The sequence below is a fragment of the Neolamprologus multifasciatus genome, chromosome 12, assembly GCF_963576455.1.
Source record: "Neolamprologus multifasciatus chromosome 12, fNeoMul1.2, whole genome shotgun sequence".
Classification (NCBI taxonomy): domain Eukaryota; kingdom Metazoa; phylum Chordata; class Actinopteri; order Cichliformes; family Cichlidae; genus Neolamprologus; species Neolamprologus multifasciatus.
The window spans coordinates 8,794,608-8,816,847 of record NC_140450.1 but is presented as its reverse complement, the minus strand read 5'-3'; the positions used below and the strand labels follow the sequence as shown (position 1 = coordinate 8,816,847).

General features: G+C 40.8%; 2 protein-coding genes and 1 pseudogene across 3 annotated transcripts in view; 1 reads left to right on the top strand and 2 right to left on the bottom strand.

Annotated features, from left to right (window-relative positions):
* LOC146506391 (UDP-glucuronosyltransferase 2A2-like) overlaps nucleotides 1-22,240 on the bottom strand; it is a 58,230-nt gene that overhangs the window by 19,622 nt on the left and 16,368 nt on the right. The window lies entirely within an intron of this gene.
* LOC146506390 (UDP-glucuronosyltransferase 2A2-like) overlaps nucleotides 907-22,240 on the bottom strand; it is a 37,883-nt gene continuing 16,549 nt past the window's right edge. For both annotated transcript variants that reach the window (XM_085178856.1, XM_085178855.1), the window contains exons 2-7: nucleotides 5,143-5,901; nucleotides 4,839-4,987; nucleotides 4,563-4,694; nucleotides 2,132-2,219; nucleotides 1,577-1,796; nucleotides 907-1,311 (exon numbers count right to left, since the gene is read on the bottom strand). In XM_085178856.1, coding sequence (XP_085034982.1) covers nucleotides 1,026-1,311; nucleotides 1,577-1,796; nucleotides 2,132-2,219; nucleotides 4,563-4,694; nucleotides 4,839-4,987; nucleotides 5,143-5,860 — 1,593 coding nt within the window. In that variant the 5' untranslated portion in view covers nucleotides 5,861-5,901 and the 3' untranslated portion in view covers nucleotides 907-1,025. The remainder of the gene's footprint in view (nucleotides 1,312-1,576; nucleotides 1,797-2,131; nucleotides 2,220-4,562; nucleotides 4,695-4,838; nucleotides 4,988-5,142; nucleotides 5,902-22,240) is intronic.
* LOC146506392 (general transcription factor II-I repeat domain-containing protein 2 pseudogene) lies at nucleotides 6,929-9,625 on the top strand (annotated as a pseudogene).

Genomic DNA, 22,240 nt, shown 5'->3' with positions numbered 1-22,240 from the left:
TTAATATGACTTATTATAACATTAAATGCCAGAGACTCATGCAGCAGATATCAGATTTATTGCTGAAGATACTGACTTCAGTTGCATTGATTTTTTAAAAGATTATTTTTTTCCCCTTAGTTTGTGGCCATGACACTGCAGAAGATGCTACTGCCTGTATGGAGCTGATGCTGTGGAAAGTCAAAGAAGATGGAAAATTGAAAAAATGATGGAAATAAAATTATTCCTGTACACTTCATATGGGGGGAGGGAGAACAAATACTAGCTGTGGTTCAAATGTATTATTTTGTGTAAACCTCGTTCAGGACACGGAGGGCAGTTTGTTTTTTGTTAATGTAAATGGTAAATGGCCTGTATTTGTATAGTGCTTTACACATCCAGTCATCCGCCCTTTCACGCACACATTCACACACTGGTGATGGCAAGCTACATTGTAGCCACAGCCAACCTAAGGCGCACTGACAGAGGCGAGGCTGCCGGACACTGGCGCCACCGGGCCCTCTGACCACCAGCAGTAGGCAACGGGTGAAGCGTCTTGCCCAAAGACACAACGACCGAAACTGTCCAAGCTGGGGCTCGAACCGGCAACCTTCCAATTACAAGGTGACCTCCCAACTCTTGAGCCACGATCACATTAACATTTATGTTAATGAGTTCTGTATGTTAAAGTTCAACTTGGAGCCCATCTTCCATATTTATATAAATGTTGACCACATGTAGTGCCAAGAGGACCCACAGTGGTGACTTTTCATGAGTAGTACTCAAGTAAAGGCATAGAATGAATTTTGTGTTTTCTTTTCTTAAAAAAGCAAAACTCAACAGCCAATCAGCATTCTGTTTTTAATGTGAGATTAACTTCAGGTACACTTCTGCAAATCATTACACCTGTCTTCAGTTAAAGTAATCAGTGGTGATGCATAAGGTGATGCAAAAAGTTGATGGGAAACTCAACATACATGAAAGAAAGTCTCATGTAGGTAACAAATATTGCCCCGGCACAACACTCTCAGCACTTTTTTCAATTGTTATTCAGCCTTCCTTTTTGTCTTTCCTCTCCTGACACAGCACTTGTGCAAACAGAAACTGCAGGTCTTGATGAAGATGAATATGAGGAGTAGAACTATAGTGAGGATGAAGACCAGGACATCCAGGCTGTGATACTGGTACCAGGTGAGCTCATGGGCCTGGACCCTCAAGTGCTTGGCCCCTTTGTTTTTCAGCGTGAACTCGATCCAGAATATTGCCTCTTCCAGAGCACTCATGGGTCTGTTGTGGTGGATGCTGGACAACCGCATAACATTTTCTTTGTACCTGTGAATGTGTATATAAATGAGAAAAACAATTGTAAAAATAAATATCATGCAGTATTAATCAAAAAGCTATGAGACCATAAAAAATTGTTTACAGAGGTCATTAAAGTTCAGCTCAGCAAGACTTTCTTGTGTTAGCTGGCTCCAAGAAAAAGGGGTTCAAGGTAAATCCTTCACGTTTCATACTCTGAGCCTGCTACATTTTTTTCCCTTTAAAGCCTGTTTCCAGTGCCTAATTTAAAGTGCAGATAGTTCAGAGAACTCACGATTTATCATCGATGACTGTGTTGACAGCATCTCTTAGGTCCTCAGCTGTCATGAAGTTCAAATTGAGAATAACTGCAGTTCCTTTTTCCTTCATATGGACCATGTTGTCTGGCTGGTCACCGAACATTGGGATGCCCACCATGGGAACTCCGTGGTAGATGGCTTCATAAATCCCATTTGTGCCTCCATGAGTGATGAAAGCTCTAGTTTTAGGGTGACCTAACACATGCCAAATAACCGTGTAACATTGAACGTTAGTTTTTCACGTGAACAACAGGAGGATTTCAATAACCCGGCATAAGTGCTGAGTTGAAATTGATTTGCATGTTCTAATACTTATGTGCATTCAACTAATCTTTTAGTGCAACAGATTAGATTTGCACAGGGTGCAATACTATCAATCAAGATCAAATCTGTTAGAAAAGTATAATTGATCAATTTTTCCTTTTGTTAATAAACAGAATGCTCACAGCTTGCATTTCATGTTGAATGTGCGTTTAATTTATGTCATTGCAGTTTTAAGAAAATCTGTGGTTAGTGCCAAGTTTACGTACCCAGGAGGTCGTTCTGAGGGATCCAGTCATATATTCTAGTGTTGGCACTCAAGGTTTCTGGTTTTTCTCCTCTGTACCTCCACAGCACCTATAAAAGGTAACATATTTCTTAGCTTACATGATTTGTTTGTTTTCTGTTGTAGTATACTTACAGCCACACTTTAGGCAATATATCACAAAATATTATGGGAAAATAAAACTGCAGTATGTGTTTCTAGTCAGCTGTTTTCTACCTATCATCTAAAACGGCATAATCGGAGTGATTTGGGTATAAAACTCTTTGAATGCTAATTTTAGATTTTATTTTAAAGTTAGATTTATATATGTATTTACAAGATTGATGCAAGTTTTTTTTTCTTTTTACCTGTTTACTGAAACCGGTTCTATTTATAGTTATATAATTGACATCGACATAATCTGTAGACTCTCAGATAGGTATCTACATTCAAATTGGATGAAGGTTTTAGGAGTGTTTAGCTCCTTAGTATGTGCTATGCTCTTCTTTTAAGGGGACCAAAAGTAATTGGACTAAAGGGCCATTTTAGGGGTGGGTTTTTATAATCGATTTATCGATTAAAATCGATTCTGGCTTGGATAACGTAAAATCGATTCATTAAAATCCTGAATCGATTTTTTAATATAAATTTATTTTGCCCGAAATGCCAGAATCTCTGGTGAAATCTCACAAAATTTCAACAACCACCAAACAGCTAAGACAGTAAATGAGAGCAGGAACATGGATTCTGCACAAAGACTTAAACACACAGCCCAACCGCGAATCAGAATCAGTGAGATGTTGTCTTTCTCACAGTTGGGGCTGAAAGCCGACAGCGCGCTGATTCTGATCTGTCGGTGGTCCGCGCTTTGTGTTCACGCCCTTTATGCGCTGATTCTAAAGCTGTTAGTTTTATCTCTCTCCAAACAATATTGACCGAACCAGCAGCAAAAGAAGATCCAAACTAGGCTTCACATAAACAACGTCATGAATTCACTCTGACTTTTATTGTTTTGCTTCGACCACGATGCCCAGCTCTCTCTCGCATGCTCGCTCTCTTGCGCGCTCTCTCTCCCTCTCTCTCCCTCTCTCTCTCTGTACTGTTTTCTGCATTATTCGCTTGCTTGTTACGCACAAGTCTACCGTTGTTTACAGCGCTCGTTTTATATACTTCCGAAAATAAAACCTAATTTCTGCCGTTCAATACCGAACAAATTTAAACTTTTTAAAATTATGCAAAATGCAAAACGCTCAGCCTTGTCTCTAATAAAACCGCTGTAACTTCAGAGGTAATGTTCATGTGTTGATTATTGGTTTTCTTTCGTTTTTGATCTACTGCAGAAAATTTTTATAAAATCCCAGAACAGGAAAATCACCTTCATGTTTTTCTGTGTTTTATCCTCAGCTACTTTGACACAAAGGCCTCTGCTGTGATGCTCACACCTTTGATAAAGTCTTGGTGTGTCAGCTTCCTTTTTATAGATACAGAAATATGTAAATGTACTGATCTGAATTATAATATTTCTGACTGTCAAAATTTCCCAGATTCAAATCAAAGTGAATCGAATCGAATTAAATCGAATCGAATCGAATTAAATCGAATCGTGGATCGAATCGATTCGGGACCCTGTGAATCGGAATTGAATCGATTCTAGAAATCAGTGACGATACCCAGCCCTAGGCCATTTCATCATCAGGTGTGGGCAATTCCTTTGTTATGTCATTATCAATTAAGCAGATAAAAGGCCTGGAGTTAAATTTAAGGGTGGTGCTTGCATTTAGAAGATTTTGCTGTGAACAGACAACATGTGGTCAAAGGAATTGTCATGGTCCCTGTGTCTCTCTGGCTGGCCCACACTGGTTACAGGTTGGGTTTTTGTTTCTCTCTCTCTTTCCTCCCTACTGTCTCCTGCTTGCCTGGGCAGAGCTCAGAGTTACTGGGCTCTTGCCTTTGACTCGCACCTTTCGCACCTGGGTTTATTGCCACCACCTCCTGCTGATCTGTCCGGATCACTCTCGCACTATTTAAGGGTAGGGCTCTGAGCACCTCATCGCTGAAACGTTGAACCCCCATAGTTCATGCTCTCTGCTCTGTTTTAAAGTTGTCTGTCTTTAGCTAACCGTCATTTCTTTAAATAGATTTCCTGGACCTGTTGGCGGACCCTTCCTGAGATTTCTGTGTGTGGCAGCGTGAGTGGAATTTGAGAGTGAGTGGTCGAAGAGGAGCGAGTGTGAGTGGAGTTTGAGTGGCAGTGCGTGATGTAAAATTGGAGATGGCTGATTCTCACAAAGAACATGCAGCCTAAAATGTCCAAAGTCTGCAATCTCATTAAAAAAATGTAGTTTTGGTAGTTCTGGTAGTCAGAAGTAGAGCACTCTGAAACATGAAAAAATGCAGAAAATGAATTACAGCTGAAACAAAGATTATCCTCTGACCTTTTGTGGGATCTGAGCGAGGCCTGAGGCTATCATGTTTGCCTTCTCCTTGGTGACGTTGTTGATCATGGATCCTAAAGTGAAGATCACAATACCATCATCTCCAGAACTCTGCACAAATTCCTCCAGATCCTGTAACAAGTCAAATATTATCCCACCACTAGCCAACCAGCTGTTTTCTCATTTTTGTTCAACATTTTGATGGCTTCACTGCTCCTGGCAGGAATATTCTGTGATGTAATGATTAATCAGATGGTAATAGTTGAGTGTCCTTACCTCTGGTAAAGGTTTAGCAGGTCTGCAGTGGATCCCACCAACATATTTGAAGTTGGGGAGGAAAGGACGAGGGAATTCAAAATCCCAGTAGGTTCGGATTAACCAGATGTCTGCTTTACTCATCAACTCACAGGCACTGGTGGGAGTTCCTGTTGCAGTGCATAAGTAATGGACATCAATGTATCACCAATAGTTTATACAAGGCATCACATTTTCTTAATCAGATCTGATGGGATATTAAAACACTGCGTTTGCATTATTAGCAGATTTCAAATAGTTTTTTTAAATCAGCCTATTTGCTCACCTTTGACATCAGAGTAATATCTGTCTAATACTTTCCAAAAAAACTGATTAATCACGATGTCTTGAAGAGCGTAGAAGAGAAAGTTCCACACTCTCTCTGAGAAGTCCATCTTATCTGTGAGTTTGCTCATGGCACCGGGAACAAAGGATGGTGGAGCAGGCATCTGACCACAATGCCTCTCCCAGTTAGTAGCTAAGGAGAAGCGCAAGGAGAAGACGAGCGGGATCCCCAAAATATCTGCTACTAAGTCACTGCCAGCTTTGATGGGGTCAGCCAAGAGAAGGTCATAATTTCCCTCTTTCAACTTCTTCATGACGACTTCTGATTTCACCACACCGTCCAAATACCGGATACTGTACTGAACGTTTGTCTTTGCAATGTTAATGTATCTGATGTAGATCTCCCAGTAGTTCATATAATCAATCTCGTATATGGAGAATTGGAAGAAGTCTTCTAGAAACTTCTTATAAGCCTCCAATGAGAAAGAGACATTGAAGGGCTCATAGTGAAAGCGGGTGGGTTCATTGGTGTTCATGTACATTGACGAGCTCGGAATCAGTACAGTCACCTGGTGTCCTCTATCAACCAGCGTCTCCAGAACAGGTTTCATGTTTATCCAGTGGCTGCCATCAGTGTACCACACCAAAATATTTCCCCCGTTTGCACTCCATGTTGCACAAAGTACCAGCAGGATGCAGGCAGAGAGATGCAGATCCATGGTGTATGAGTGTCAGCAGGATTATCAGCTGTGGTCTGATCCTTTGGTGAAAGTATATCAGGAAAGATAATTATTAACTGTGCTATCACAATAGGTTAAAGGGTAGTGATAATGATGTGGATGACCCAGGTCAAGTATCACAGGAAAGATAACTATTAACTCAAAGTTAAACTCTGACTCACTTCTTTTGGTACAGTAGTGATGGGTCGTTTGCGAACGAAATGGCTCTTAGAGCCGGCTCTTTGAAGTGAACGACGCGAGTCGGCTCCTTATTGGGAGCCGTGAGGTTTTGTTTTTGTTTTTTTCTTTCTCTCACCCTCTCTCTCTCGCCCTTTTTTCCGCTAAACTCATGCGCCGCCTGTACTTTGCGCTGGGCAGAGGTGGGGAAGGGCGTTAGTTACACTCAGTAGCACAGGAACAGACCCAGAGAGAAAGAGAGCGAGGGACAACAACGTCACATTAGAAAGGTATAGTAATCATCCGTTATTTTCAGTTGCAGTTGATAAAGGATTCAGAAATCATGCAGGCCCATATGACAGAGAATGTGCATCTTCTTTTTGTTTTAATATTTTAATTTATATTTAATTGTGTTGTCGTTTGCGGTGTTTTGTGTTGTTTCACGTTAAATTTGTTTAAAAGGAAAAAGCTGAAAATTTAAATAGTTAAAAGTTTAAAATGTAAATAGTTGTTTTTTGTATTATATGATTTATTTATTACATTTTACGTGGAGTGAATAAATAAAGTATATTTATGGTGGACCTTAGAGACAAAGCACATACAAACTCCAAAACACGTACAAACTCCTAAGCATGTACAAACTCCAAAACGCATACAAACTCCAAAACACGTACAAAAGACAACAGAAGTGCTCCAGGTTTCTAGGGCGCAGTGTTGAGCTTTTGTTACCTAGTGGCTACACAAGCCAGGAAGTATCAACAACCGGATTTGGTGTGTGGTAGTAACAGGTAAATGAACTTTTTGTAATTAGGCCCGCAGCCTAATTACATTTGGCCTGCGAGGCCATACCAAACTACTATTAGAGCTGGCCCGCCGGTCTTATACAGCGCATGTACTGCTAATACTACAAATCCTACAATGCTCTGTTGGCGTTTTGGCGCGTCAGTCAGGACAGGACCCATTAACGCCCTCTCCTCTGTTGACTGTAGTCATAGCAACCGTGCGAATACTGCCGCGCTACCTCTCCCAAAATGGCGAAAAGAAAGAACGAAAACAGGAGCTTTCTGGACAGGTGGGAGACAGAATATCTGTTTACCTATGTAAAAGATAGACCTGTTTGTCTTGTATGTGGAGCTCATGTGGCTATATCCAAGGAGTACAACATTAGACGACACTATGAAACGAAACACCAAGAGAAGTACAAGGACCTGGACATGACTCAAAGGCGCCGGAAAGCAGAAGAGATGAAAAGAAGTTTTGTTTCACAACAGACTATGTTTAAAAAAGCCATATTACAAAGTGAGGCTGCTGTAAAGGCTAGTTTTGTTGTGGCAGCAGAGATCGCAAAATCAGCCCGGCCCTTCAGTGAGGGAGAGTTTGTGAAAAGTTGTATGATGAAAGTTTGCGACGTTGTGTGCCCAGAGAAGAAGCAAGCATTTTCAAATGTTAGCCTGAGCAGAAACACAGTAGCTGATCGCACACGTGAACTTGCCAACAATCTAAATAACCAGCTGATGGAGAAGGGAAACAGTTTCGTTGCATTCTCCCTCGCTGTGGATGAGAGCAGCGACGCCTCTGATACTGCCCAGCTTTCAGTCTTCATCCGTGGTGTGGACTCAACTCTCTGTGTTACGGAAGAACTTTTAGGATTAAAATCAATGCACGGCACAACCACAGGGAAGGAAATATTTGAAGAGGTTTCCAAATGTCTAACTGAAATGAAGTTGCCATGGGAAAAACTTGTGGGGTTAACGACAGATGGTGCACCAGCGATGTGTGGTCAAAGGAGCGGACTGGTGGGCAGGGTACGGGAGAAGATGCGAGCGGAGAACTGTGCAGGTGAGCTGACTGTTTATCACTGCATCATACATCAAGAATCACTTTGTGGCAAAGCCCTAAAGATGGAACATGTTATGACCGCAGTAACACGAGTGGTTAACTTTATAAGAGCCAAAGGTCTGAATCACCGCCAATTCAAATCTTTTCTTGAGGAGTGTGGTTCGGAATACGGAGACGTGCCGTATCACACCGAGGTGAGGTGGTTAAGCCGAGGAAAAGTACTGAACAGATGTTTCGAGCTACGCGAGGAAATATTTCAGTTTCTGGAAAGCAAAGGGCAAGACACAGCTGAGCTCAGGGAGCAAGAGTTTCTGTGTGAGCTGGCCTTTATCTGTGATGTCACGAGCCATCTCGATGCGCTGAACCTGCAGCTTCAGGGACGGGGGCGTATCATCACAGATATGTACGCTGCAGTGAGGGCTTTTAAAACGAAATTGTGCCTGTGGCAGAATCAGATGCTACAAGGAAACCTGGGCCATTTTCCCTGCTGCCAAACGATGAACATGCAAATCTCTACTGCTGTGTTCCCATGTGCACAGTTTGCTGAAAAACTCTGTGTACTCAGTACTGAGTTTACCCGGCGGTTTGCCGACTTTGATGCCCAGAAATGTCGATTTGAACTGCTCAGTAATCCTTTTGCAGTTGACGTGGCAAAAGCACCAACAAACCTCCAAATGGAGCTGATTGAACTCCAGTGTAGTGACACGCTGAAATCAAAGTATGATGCTGTGGGCGCTTCACAATTTCCACATTTCATCCCTGACACAATGCCTGGGCTCCGCACCCACGCTGCTCAGATGCTCTCCATGTTCGGCAGCACTTACATATGTGAGCAACTATTCTCCTCAATGAAGATGGTTAAAACATCTCACAGGAGACGTCTGACCGATGAACACCTTCACTCGATCCTGAGGATTTCCTCAGCTCAGAGCCTGAGCCCAGATATTGAGGAACTAGCATCCAAGAAGAGATGCCAGGTATCTGGCTTGGACGCATCAGAGTAGATCAGTGTGTAGCAAACTGAGCTATAATTAACATTTTCTTTGTGCAATTTGCCTTGCTACTCCCAGACATGGGCTTGAATGGTTTCACGTTTAATGATATTTTTATTAGTTAAGTGGTTTATTATTGTTATTTTATTTTTACATTTATTATTAGCCTGGGGAAAAAGTTTACTGCTAAAATTTAATTCAGAAGGCTGCAAATACAATTTTTATTTAAGAAATGCATTCCAGTGATATGTTATTTAATTGGAATTTCAATTTTGCATGTGTGCAATATTAAGTTATATATTTTTATATAAGTTATATATCGTTCAGTATTAAGTGTTGCTTATTCCATATTCAGTTTTTCAGCAAAACTTATTTGAGTCTGTAAGAAAAGGTTCCTTGTTATATCTGGAGGAAGATTTTTTTCAATAAATATATTTCATATTAATGTTAGCCCGCGACCTTGTTCCAGTTTTGAATTTTGGCCCACTGTATATTTGAGTTTGACACCCCTGCTTTAGAGTTTGTACGTGCTTTGTCTCTAGGGGCCATATATAAACATATATAAATAAAACCACTTTTTTTACATTAGTAATTCCTTTTCTGCCTAATTTTATATTATTGTTAATGATTAAATAATTAAAGCAACAAAACAACCTGAAGAGCCGGTTTGGAGCCGAAAGAGCCGGCTCTTTTTAGTGAGCCGAGCCGAAAGAGCCGGATTTCTAAAAAGAGCCGGAAATCCCATCACTAATAAAAAGTACTGGTAACTTATTTAAATCGAGTTCTGATAACAAATTGATAAAAACTGAGTTCAGCCTATTTAATATTTTTAATTAAACACAATATTAAATTTTACAGTGTACACCTCAACCTAACTAGGACAATTAGGCTCACGATCCTCAGATCGCGCCACATTTGCCTCACGATGCAAAAATGCTGATAAACTCAATTTATTTGAGTTGTCTTAACTTAGAAAAACTAAGTAAGCTGGAAGTTTTGCTTCTCAGTGCGGAAGGATGAAAGATGTGTTTTGAAAATGCCACGTGACTACCGTCCTCCTCCCTCTTGGATCAGTCGCATGTTCATGGTGCCAGCATTTGTTATGGAATATGTTGAGCAAACCTGGAAAAGCGTCAGCTCAAGATGTTATTGTTTTCATTGCTGTGAATCTTTACCTGATACACTGACTTGGTGAGTAAATGTTTACTCTTATTCAAACTGATTTTGTGGCTTCTCTTAGTTTAGCACCAGGTTTATCATCTTGCTAGCTAGTTAGTGTTAGCCTAGCGTTGCTGCTGCCGCTGGGCTCATGTTACTTAAAAATTAACACCACAGCCTTAAAAACCTTACATAAAACTATGTCTGTGAAATTTTCTGTTGATTGTTTGAAATAAAAAAGTGAGATAAGAGCCCAGACAAAATTCTTCGGGAGGTGCAGCCGTTAGGGGTGGGGTGTATTTTCAATCCATAGCCATAACTAACTAACTGTGTGTGTATGTATGTATGTGTGTGTGTGTGTGTGTGTGTGTGTGTGTATTTATATATATATATATATATATATATATCATGTTTAACCTGAGTAGCAAAAGAGTGCAGGGGGGTTGAAAAGAATACGCCAAGAGTTAGCTGTGCTCCCAGACTCTATTGAGCCTTGACCTCCCGGTCAGCTATCGCGCTGGTGGATAGCAGAGCTCTCCCAAAACGTGGAAGCACTTTTGCAAATATGTGATATTTTGATAAATTAAGTAGATATTTGAGCATTACACAGCTACATTCTCGCCTGAAAATATCTTAAAAGGTTATTTTGCGACCCAGAAAGGGTAGTCTGGGGAAAAGGAGGATCGCATTTGTCGGCCGGTTGTCAGAGCACGGCAATGGCGGAGGAGCGCGGCTAAAAAACGTATTACTTTTTCTGGGTCACAAAATAAACTTTTAAGATATTTTCAGGCGACAATGTGGCTGTGTAAAGTTCAAATATCTGCTCAATTTATCAAGACATCACATATTTACAAAAATGCTCCAACATTTTCAGAGACGTCCATTTTTTTCATGCTTTGTGGCAGCTTTTGAACATCTATGGCATCTATTAATGTCAAATCTAGCCTTTATTTAACAACATAAGCAAATTATATGTTACAATAATTGCACAGCCATTAAGGATCAAATCAGTTTCTAAAAAATGTTCTGTTTTTTCTCCCTCTGCTTGCTTCTTACTGTCTTTGAGGCTCGGGACCAGCACTCCTGTTGTTGGACAGAAAGACATCAACTCAGTGGTAAGTATTTTGGTTTTCCAATATATTAGCAACTGTCAGTGACATTTATATTAATCAGGCTGAACTTTAATCATACTTTAGATCAGCCTGTTTTACTTATTGTTTTATATGTGCTTTGGTTTGGGGAAGTTGTTTCTGTACTGATCTTTTCCTGTCTTCTGTTATTAGACTTGAGACTTACTGTACAGACTACTGTACAGTATTGCTCATTTCACAATGTGTTAAAAGTTAATGGGAATAAAGTTGACAGTACTGAAAAAAGGTATGCATGTCCCGGTATGAGAAATCCACTAAGAAATTAGTAAAAATGTCAGAGCTCGACGTTGTTGTTAGTCGGGTAGAGACTGTTACGAAATCAGTTTTACCCCAGTTCTTTTATTCGTCGAGGCATCCAGAGACGGCACCGGAACTCAGTAGTCATTTTCACAAAACTTTTATTCATCTTTATTCATCTTCATTTAAGCATGCACTTCTAGAAGGGAAGACGAGGCCGGTGTGTCCCTCTGCAAAATCTTCACCCCTTTGTTAGTTACAGCCAGCTTTATAGAGGCGTCCCCATCATAAAACCCCCCTACAGTGTGCTGCAAACTCTGTGTCTGTGTCTTTGTGAGTGCTCGTGTGTGACTGTGTATGCATACCTGTATGTATGTGTGTGCGCGTAAGTGAGTGTGCGTGACAGTTAAAACACTGTGGGTGTAGGTGACTCCCTAGAGGTCATAAAAAACCCATTTCCCTTCCAGACCACAGTTATCCAGGTCAAATGTTGAGACCTTTCACAGTTCAACTGGGGGAGGGGTCTTCTACAATCTACTCCTAAGTTCATGACACAGTCTGGCCTTTATTACATTGAGGGCAGTGTCAATGTCTCTACAATAATTTTACATTCTATGTTAACACATTTCTAAACTCTAAAATAAGCTAAACATTTCTACAAATCCCCCTTTTTATCTGCCCTAAGGCAGATAAAACTACACTAAATCTCTCACCATAATGTTTTCATACTGTGACTCCCCATTTCCCAAAAGTGGCATCATGGTGTTGGCCTTTGTATCAGATTCTCCCACAGCACGATTGATGAGTCTTAAGAACAAGGCTCTGATACAAGGCACACAACAACACCCACATGTCACTGATACTGCAATAAAAACAGACAAAGAAACCATAATTGACCTAATGAAACCTTTCCATTGCCCAAAGACAGAGGTCATCCACGCTTCCAGCGGGTTATCCACTCCCGAATGCTCATGCATTGTGATGGACAACGTTCTCAGACCTTCCAGCGCTCAGGTCACAGAGCCATCGGAAGCTATATTATTTGGAATACAAGTACAATACACATCCCCAAACATCGCGCAAATGCCCCCTTTTTCTCCCAACAACATATCTAATGCCATCCGATTTTGTACTGCCATTAAAGATGTTGGACTCAACTGTTCAGCAAGCCCTTACATTTAATGACAGCGCAAAGATCAAATGTATACGAGATTGTGGACCCTTTAACGTAGTCCAACTCTATACCGCCATAATAATCAAAACACTCATCTGATTTACCTGTTTCACTACGTTTGGTTCGCTTCACCGTGGCCTGTGATGGTGGTATCCCCGGAGTGGACTCAGATCTGTCTCTGGGCAATTCACTTTTAAGAAAAATCACAGTTACAATTACAACAGTCACACCTAACACTACCGTTTCTCTCCAATTCCCCCTGAACCAGCCTAAAGAAGCTGACATGAATTAAATGTAGATAAAAGGCTCGTCTGTTTACATCTCTCCCTCGCAGAAGGCTTCTCTGCAGAGCATCAAATCTGCATGGCAAAGTGACACACTTTAGGTGATCTTCATCCTTGGGAAAAGTGGTGTCAACTATTTCCCAGTCTCCTAGTATTTGTGCCTCACACAGAATCACAATTCCATCGCTGGACTTCCTCTGCGCTGTCACTTTTGGAGCTTGGCACGCTCTCTCCATCCCTCGAGTTCTCACGTCCAACGCTGCTGAAGATTTAAGGCAGAGCACGTCGTACACCTTAGTTGTCTTCCTCAGCGTCAACATTGAATCTCTCATTTTATTTAAAATCTTGCTGTGGGAAGACTCCTCTCAATCTCCTGGAAGCTCAGTAGCACAGCTCTCTGTGTGATGTCTGCTGTGCTGAAGATGATCTCTGATCCTCCTGAAGCCTCTCTCCTGGCCCCAGCTTCCCATCTTGTGGACGATCCTCTCAGCCACTCCTTCTCGTCATGGCACCTCACGACATCTACAGATTAAAAAAAAATAACACTCCTCTCCCCACATGGCTTCCACCATGTGTCAACTCCCCAATGAGACATGCACAAGAATGTTGCACATTCTCTCTAAAACAATCTCCAGGGTTTCCCACTTGGAGCAGCCATACTCCAACCTGTAACCCTGTGTAAAAACATTAATCAGCAGTTACATGTTCAGCTTATTTAACTCCCAGCTCCACTTGGAGCCTGTATCCTGGAAGACAAAGTCTTAAAGTTAAAACAACTTCACATTTGCAACCAACTGTAGATCATAAGAGTAATAAAGTATTCAGCATAAAAGACAAGTATCATGTGCAGGTTTTCTCCAATCATTAAATCACTGTTATTACCATAATTCATCCCAAATCATGAATCCTCCCAATTTATTCCACAATTTAATCTGTGACTTCCCTTAAACAATGTCACTCCACCCATTTTATCACTATGAGCTCAGTAGTGGCCAGCTAATGAGCCCATATTCAACTATTCCATAAACACTGCATCTTATTTGTTTTCTCATGTCACTTGTCTGTTTTCTGCTGAATCCTCTACATCCACTCTTAAAGAAAAACAAACATTAGGAGCACACATGGATCATCCTGGTGGGCAGGCGTCGGCCATCCCATTCCAGAGGTGCCGTAAAAGGCCATAAAATTAAGCCTGCTGTAAAAGGAATGACACTGGTTTCAACACAGGAAATTTCTCACGTTATTCACATCGTCAAAGTAACCTTCAACATTTTCCCAACAACACAGTGTAACAGCATCACCAACTCATAACCTGTAGTAGAGAAACAAACATCAACCAATTGTTCTGTTATAAATCACATCATCAAATCACATGAAGAACTGTAATGCTGTAGAAAAGAGAATGCAAATGTTAGCGCTGCGCAGGTGTGTACACACTTTCTCACAGTAACTTCTGTGAGCAACACAAGCCCATGAATAACACACCCCTGGTAGATTCACAGACACAGAAAGTGGCACTTAAAAGGTTAAATGATCATGCAACCTCAAATGTTGCTGTCATCTTTCTGCTCCTGTAAAAAGAAACACACATAGATTCATCCACCCCTTTGTCCTGTCTAGGTGGAGGTTAACCTTGAGTCGTGGTCAAGTCTTGTCAGCTTTTGTCAGCTTTTACCAGTCAGTTTTTTTTCTCTTTCACTCATTCATTCATACATTCATTCTTTCTTTCTTTGCTGATAGTGGAATCGATCGTCGCATTACGTTTCCACTCTCAGCAAAATGACGTCATTTCAAAAAGAAAAAGAACTTTAGATCGGATTACCTCGCTGAATCCTTTTTAGGCAGGGACTCTCATTTTCTAATTGTCCCAAATAAGTGGCTTTCTCCAGAGCCCATTTTAATGTGGAGAAACTCACTTGCAACAATTTTCTCGACGACGTGTAGCACTTTTAATTGCCGACGTGCAGATCTGCTTAAAGAAAAGAAATTCACAAACAGAAATCAGTGCACTGTTCAAAAATAAAAATAAAATGAAAAATAACAGACAAAACTGAAAAACAAAAGTAAATAAAAAATACAGTAGCCCGGTCTTAGGACTTGTCACAGAATATTCTCTCTTATAGGTGAAAAAACACCAAATCTAAAACTTGGTGCCATGGTACAACTTTCCCCATACTTCAGAAACAAAAACAAAACAAAACAAAAACAAAAAATCTGCTAGTTTCACTCATTTAAACTCTGGCTGCAGGATTCTGTTCACCCCTGCTATCATGTTCCCCAAAATAATACTAATTCAGTCGTCTATATATCAGTTCTCAACCCACTCAATAAACCAGACAGGATGATGGTAACAGTATTACCTTCTTAAAATTGTGTTTGATCCTAATGAGCTTCATTACATGTGTGTGTTTGTGTGTGTGTGTGTGTGTGTGTGTGTGTTAGTCGGGTTAATACATTTTCTATTTCTATGTATCCTTTTATGTACCTTCCCCCTTTTTTCTGAAACAAAACTCCGTTCACTCCAAATTTTGTTTCAGAAACATCTAAATGAAAAACTCTGTCATAGTCAGGCACAGCTAAACCCCAAATGCTTGCAGGTTACCATCGGCAACCATGCTGTGTGTTGTTACCCCTTCTACAAATACCCTCTTTTGATGTGTGCCACTTTGTGTATGATTTTGTGTTATCTCTGGTGCATATTATGTGCATGTGTGGTGGCACTTTTCCATTTTTCTCTAACAGTACTCTTGCATACCTCAGTGCTTGTCTTCCTCCCCCTTTTGTGGTGGTCTGGACACTGTCAATCCTCCACTTCCAGGCAGTCGTTTGTCTCCCCGGATTCCTTAACCCAATTTGATTCCCCAAACTAAAACAGCAGCCTCAGTCCTCTTCTGCTCCTTTCTCTCCGTTCTTCTCTCCCACTTTTCTGTCCAATGGCAGTCAGTTCTCTTGAGCTTTGTCCCGTGTATCTCTTTGTCCCACTGTCTCTTTCATTGCCATCTCACTCCAAACATGGCAAATGTCAAACTCAGTCTTCTCAAAGGTCCTTCACACACAGTGAGGTTGCAGCTTGCTGGAAACGCATCTCCATCCATCCAATCTAGATGGCGGATCTTCTCTTTCTGATGTCGTTTGCCCATAGTGCTGCTGGACCTCTCTGCTCAGAACTCTGGTATTGTCTCTTGGACTGCTGTCCACTGTTGATGTTCATGCTCGTGCTTCTGGAACTGCACTCGGTGTCTTCAGGGAGAGATTAACTTCCTTGGAGCTTGCTTGTTCAGGATGAGGACTGGAAGCTGCAAAACAATTCAGCCAAAAATTCTGGCTGGGTGTTTCTATTTTTTCTAATGATTTTAACCTATAATTTTCTTCCGACTGCTGCCCATGGAGAATTGATCCAGGTCCGTTCCCCACCTGTAATCGACAGACTGAGAAACTTTCATTATTCAGTGTGACTCCAGATGTTTTAATCACTCCTAGAGCAACACATCTCTACTTATTTTGTTTTGAACTCTACTAACTTTAAACCCCAAAAATGAAATTTTTATTTGGTCTTAACCGCAAACACAAAAATCTTCTTGATGTAGTCATTAATTATTTTCATCCACAACACTCCAAATCAGGGGCGATTTTAGCCCAGTTTTGGAGGTGCTTCAGCACCCCCAAAATGAATCAAAGCACCCCCAAAGATGTCTTACTTTTTTTGAAAATATTTGCTGTTTGTGGGACACACTACTAAAAGTATAAAAAGCATACAGTACTTAATTGAGATGGAACATTTTAACAACAAAAGTATAGATAACCCCTCCCCCCTCCCAAAATGGTTTGTTCCAGCTTGGCTCTCTCCTACTTGCTTTAGCGCCGTTGCTGCCAGAGCGATGGTGGCTGAGACACAGCGGAGCAGAGGTGGAAGTGCCTGGCTTAAAACAGGACATATTAGCTGCATTTAGCTTTCAGCTACTCTTTATATAGTTAGGTGTCAGACCATGTTTCTTTTTAACTGAAAAACATTACACCAGGTAACCTGCTGTGTTGAAAATAGGGCTGCCACGATTAGTCGACTAGTCACGATTACGTCGACTATCAAAATCATCGACTACTGATTTAATAGTCTACGCGTTGTTTGAAGCTTTGTAAGATCACAAAAGACGCAGGAACAAGTAGTAGAATTTAAGAGTGTAATAACGGACTGAAACAGAAGATGGCAGCACTGCATGTACAAGGATGCCAGCTACCGTTAAACCCCGAAGAAGAAGAAGGAGCTGTGTCCCAGAATTCATAGCGCAGCCCAGCTCAGTTTCCAACAATGGCGGCAGCTAGTTAGTTTTAATATTACTCTTATTATTCTTTCTGGGTCACAAAATAAACGTTTAGCATATTTTCAGGCGAGAATGTCTCAAATATCTGCTCAGTTTATCAAGACACCACATATTTTCAAAAGCACTCCGACGTTTTCGGAGACGTCTGTTACCCACTAGCTCGATAGCTAGCCGGGGTCAAGGCTCACTAGAGCCCGTGAGAACACCGGACTCCAGCAAATCGTTTTCAAACCCACTGCGGTCTTTCGCTACTCAGGTTAAACATATATAAGTCACTTAGATAACTTAAAAATGTTATTGTTTGGCTTTTTTTAGTATTTTATTTGTTCCTGAGTAAATCGGTTAGGCTGAGATTAAAGTTATAGTTTTTACACAGCTGAATAAACGTCAAGCAGACAACTGATTATCAGAAGTGTGAGATGCTCGAGAATATACTCCGGTGTCCTGTTATATTTTAGATAACAGTGAGTTTATTAAACTTCACCGAAACAATCTGCAAATTTCATTCAAATTTAATAAACTATCATCTTGTCTTTATTTTTAGTTAGCACATACCTTAAACACTTAGAGCTGTAAGCTAATGATAGTTATATGAGAGCAGATGCATGCTGGTGCAATAAGCTGTATGCTGTACATCCAATGGATGCATGATCTGATTAGTCGACTAATTGCAAAAATAATCGGTGACTAGTCGACTATCAAAATAATCGTTTGTGGCAGCCCTAGTTGAAAACGTGTTTTCCGACGATGTTTGCTCTGTAGTAAAATTAGTGATATTTGACTGCCCTGTTGATCTCATTGAAATGTATACAGCCTATTTAAAATCTAAAACTTAACATTGTCCGTAGCCTGCTGTTGTTACCACTGTCCTGTTTGAAATGTAATGAGAGAAACTGGTTATTTTGCCATATGTGCATGTGCCGATATTGAACCCAAGGTACTAACTAGCTAACTGACTGGATGCCCATTAACCTTATAATTCCTGTTGTGTGTGTGTGTGTACAGATTGTCAGTCCAAAGAGGGAGAGAGGAAAGAGGGGAACATGAGGAAAGAGGGGAACATGAGGACAAAGTACAAGATCAGGAAGTACCAGGAAAGAAAACAGACAGGGAGTACTAACAGGCAAAACAGTAACTGTTTAACTGGCAAAGAAAAAGAAAGACAAACAACTAATACAAACAACTCATACAATCTGGAAGTTGTGTTCTCCCTATATTAAAGCTGCTATACAGAATCTGCAAAACAAACTGGGTTGTCAGCCCTGGCACTGCATTACCATATTGAGCTTCAGTCAGAGGAAGTCACGGTTGCCAAAGACTTTATAAAGCTCAAGAGTGAGGCTGGTGCCATTCCAGATATGTTAACATTGTACAATCTTCTGGATAATCAGATCTTCCCCAAACTGAAAACTGTTATTCAGGTTGCCCTAATAAACCCAGTTAGCAGCTGTAGCTGTGAAAGGTCTTTTAGTGTCTTGAGTCAGCTCCATACCTGGCTGAGAAGGACCATGGGTCAAAGCAGACTCCAGCACCTGGCTGTGATGTCAGTTGAGAAAGAGATGCGTGAGAGACTTGACCACCAAAATGTGATAGACAGATTTACCAACCTCAAGGTGAGGCGACATAGGTTAAAAGAAAAGAAAAAATCTGCAGAGCCATAGTAGTATCTGCAGTAAAGATATTTTCATACATTGTATACAGTGGGGCAAAAAAGTATTTAGTCAGCCACCGATTGTGCAAGTTCCCCCACTTAAAATGATGACAGAGGTCAGTAATTTGCACCAGAGGTACACTCCAACTGTGAGAGACAGAATGTGAAAAAAAAATCCATGAATTCACATGGTAGGATTTGTAAAGAATTTATTCGTAAATCAGGGTGGAAAATAAGTATTTGGTCAATAACAAAAATACAACTCAATACTTTGTAACATAACCTTTGTTGGCAATAACAGAGGTCAAACGTTTACTATAGGTCTTTACCAGGTTTGCACACACAGTAGCTGGTATTTTGGCCCATTCCTCCATGCAGATCTTCTCAAGAGCAGTGATGTTTTGGGGCTGTCGCTGAGCAACACGGACTTTCAACTCCCGCCACAGATTTTCTATGGGGTTGAGGTCTGGAGACTGGCTAGGCCACTCCAGGACTTTCAAATGCTTCTTTGTTGCCCGGGCGGTGTGTTTTGGATCATTGTCATGTTGGAAGACCCAGCCTCGTTTCATCTTCAAAGTTCTCACTGATGGAAGGAGGTTTTGGCTCAAAATCTCACGATACTTGGCCCCATTCATTCTGTCCTTAACACGGATCAGTGGTCCTGTCCCCTTGGCAGAAAAACAGCCCCATAGCATGATGTTTCCACCCCCATGCTTCACAGTAGGTATGGTGTTCTTGGGATGCAACTCAGTATTCTTCTTCCTCCAAACACGACGAGTTGAGTTTATACCAAAAAGTTCTACTTTGGTTTCATCTGACCACATGACATTCTCCCAATCCTCTGCTGTATCATCCATGTGCTCTCTGGCAAACTTCAGACGGGCCTGGACATGCACTGGCTTCAGCAGCGGAACACGTCTGGCACTGCGGGATTTGATTCCCTGCCGTTGTAGTGTGTTACTGATGGTGACCTTTGTTACTTTGGTCCCAGCTCTCTGCAGGTCATTCACCAGGTCCCCCCGTGTGGTTCTGGGATCTTTGCTCACCGTTCTCATGATCATTTTGACCCCACGGGATGAGATCTTGCGTGGAGCCCCAGATCAAGGGAGATTATCAGTGGTCTTGTATGTCTTCCATTTTCTGATGATTGCTCCCACAGTTGATTTTTTCACACCAAGCTGCTTGCCTATTGTAGATTCACTCTTCCCAGTCTGGTGCAGGTCTACAATTCTTTTCCTGGTGTCCTTCGAAAGCTCTTTGGTCTTGGCCATGGCGGAGTTTGGGGTCTGACTGGTTGAGGCTGTGGACAGGTGTCTTTTATACAGATGATGAGGTCAAACAGGTGCCATTCATACAGGTAACGAGTGGGGGACAGAAAAGCTTCTTACAGAAGACGTTACAGGTCTGTGAGAGCCAGGGATTTTCCTTGTTTGAGGTGACCAAATACTTATTTTCCACCCTGATTTACGAATAAATTCTTTACAAATCCTACCATGTGAATTCATGGATTTTTTTTCACATTCTGTCTCTCACAGTTGAAGTGTACCTCTGGTGCAAATTACTGACCTCTGTCATCATTTTAAGTGGGGGAACTTGCACAATCGGTGGCTGACTAAATACTTTTTTGCCCCACTGTACATTGTACCAAAGGCCAAGTGTCTCCATTTTCTAATAATATTTTGTATATTTCAAGGACTCTTCTATTTTTGGAGTGTATTTTTTATGTATCTGTATTGTATTATACATACACTTTAGAAGTGAATCTCTGTCCAAAAAATGCGCACAGTTTACTTTTTACTCACTATGAGCATCATTTATCATTTTTCCCCAGTAATTAAGGTTAGGATATGGTTTTTTTTTTTTAAATTCCAATCCATTCTTCTTTGGCAGCATTTTAATAACCTTGATCAGATTTGATGGTTTTGTTACAGACTTTTCAAAAAAGTGTTTTGCTTTTCTTTCAAAAATGTGGGGATTAAATTGTGTTAAAATGTACAAAACAGTGATGTCATGTTTTGTGATGAGGACCCAGGCACAGAGAGACTTGATGAATTTAAGAAACTTATGATTTAATAAAGAAATTTGCAGACTTGCACAGAGAGGGTAAAATTATGATGACTGATAATGGAGATGAAGACAACAGACGATGAGGACAGGGAGGAACAGGGGTTTAAATGCACCAAGGAGGCAGTCAGACAGAACTTGGGACAACTGGAGGCATTTAGGGATGCAGGGACTGACAGAGACGGGGAAGAAGTCTCATTGTGATGAGTAAAGTTTACCTTGCCTGGATGGGCAGCTCTCTGGGTGCTCAGCACCCCCAAAGCTCTGATCCTAGAATCGCCCCTGCTCCAAATTATGTTTTCTTTTGTGTCCAGCAGGGGAAGAAGGTGACCCGTAGCATCACTGCTTCCCCCAGTTGGAGACAATTTCCCACTCACACTTCCATTTTTTTTTTTTTTACACCCACACATTAACCTGTTAACTCACTCCTCCAACCTCATTTTCCTTTCACCCCAACAGCTCTCATGCAGTCCACAATCAAATTCTCCATTCATCCTTGAATACTTGATCACCTTTAAATGTCACTATTAGTTTTATCAATTTATTTATCATTACTTTAACGCTAATCCACTTTTAATTTGCTTTATTTACTTTAGTTCATTTTCTCCTATTTGATCACTATAATTTCTTGACTATTATTATTTCACAGAAAATCAACTAATATACTTTGTCTCCCTATTTGTCATCAAGGAATTCACACACACGCACATTTTACTCTTCGTTCATTCCACCTGTGAACCCGCCCCTCGAGGCTGGCTCACAAACACTTTATACTTCTTGCAGTCCCATACAAACGTTCTGCGAGACACTTCTGCTGATTCAGGACAACGCCCTAATCAGAACAAAGAGTGGGTGCCGTCCGCTCTTATACACTGTAAAATCGAATTAGTTCCCAGAACTCAAAAAAAATTGAGGAAACTCGTTGCCTCAAAAAAAAATTGAGTAAAGCTTAGCTAAAAATGACTAAATTAGGATAACTTATTTATTTTGAGTACTCTGTACAAGCTCATTTGTTCCCAGAACTCAAGAAAATTGGATCAAGTATACGTAAGATGACCAAGTTAGGGCAACTTACTCATTTTGAGTACACTGTACAGCCTTATTAGTTCCCAGAACCCAAAAAAATTAAGGAAACTCGTTGCCTCAAAAAAACTAAGTAAAGCTTACTTAAGATGACTGTTAGGACAACTTGTACAATGCAAGTCTGCAGTATTAAGAATAACTTGATATTTCTGACTGTACGATACTAATTGTTTACTTACTGACAAACATTTCAAGTTCAACTAAATGAAAAAACAATTTGTGGTAACCTGAATATGATTAAAAATAATTAA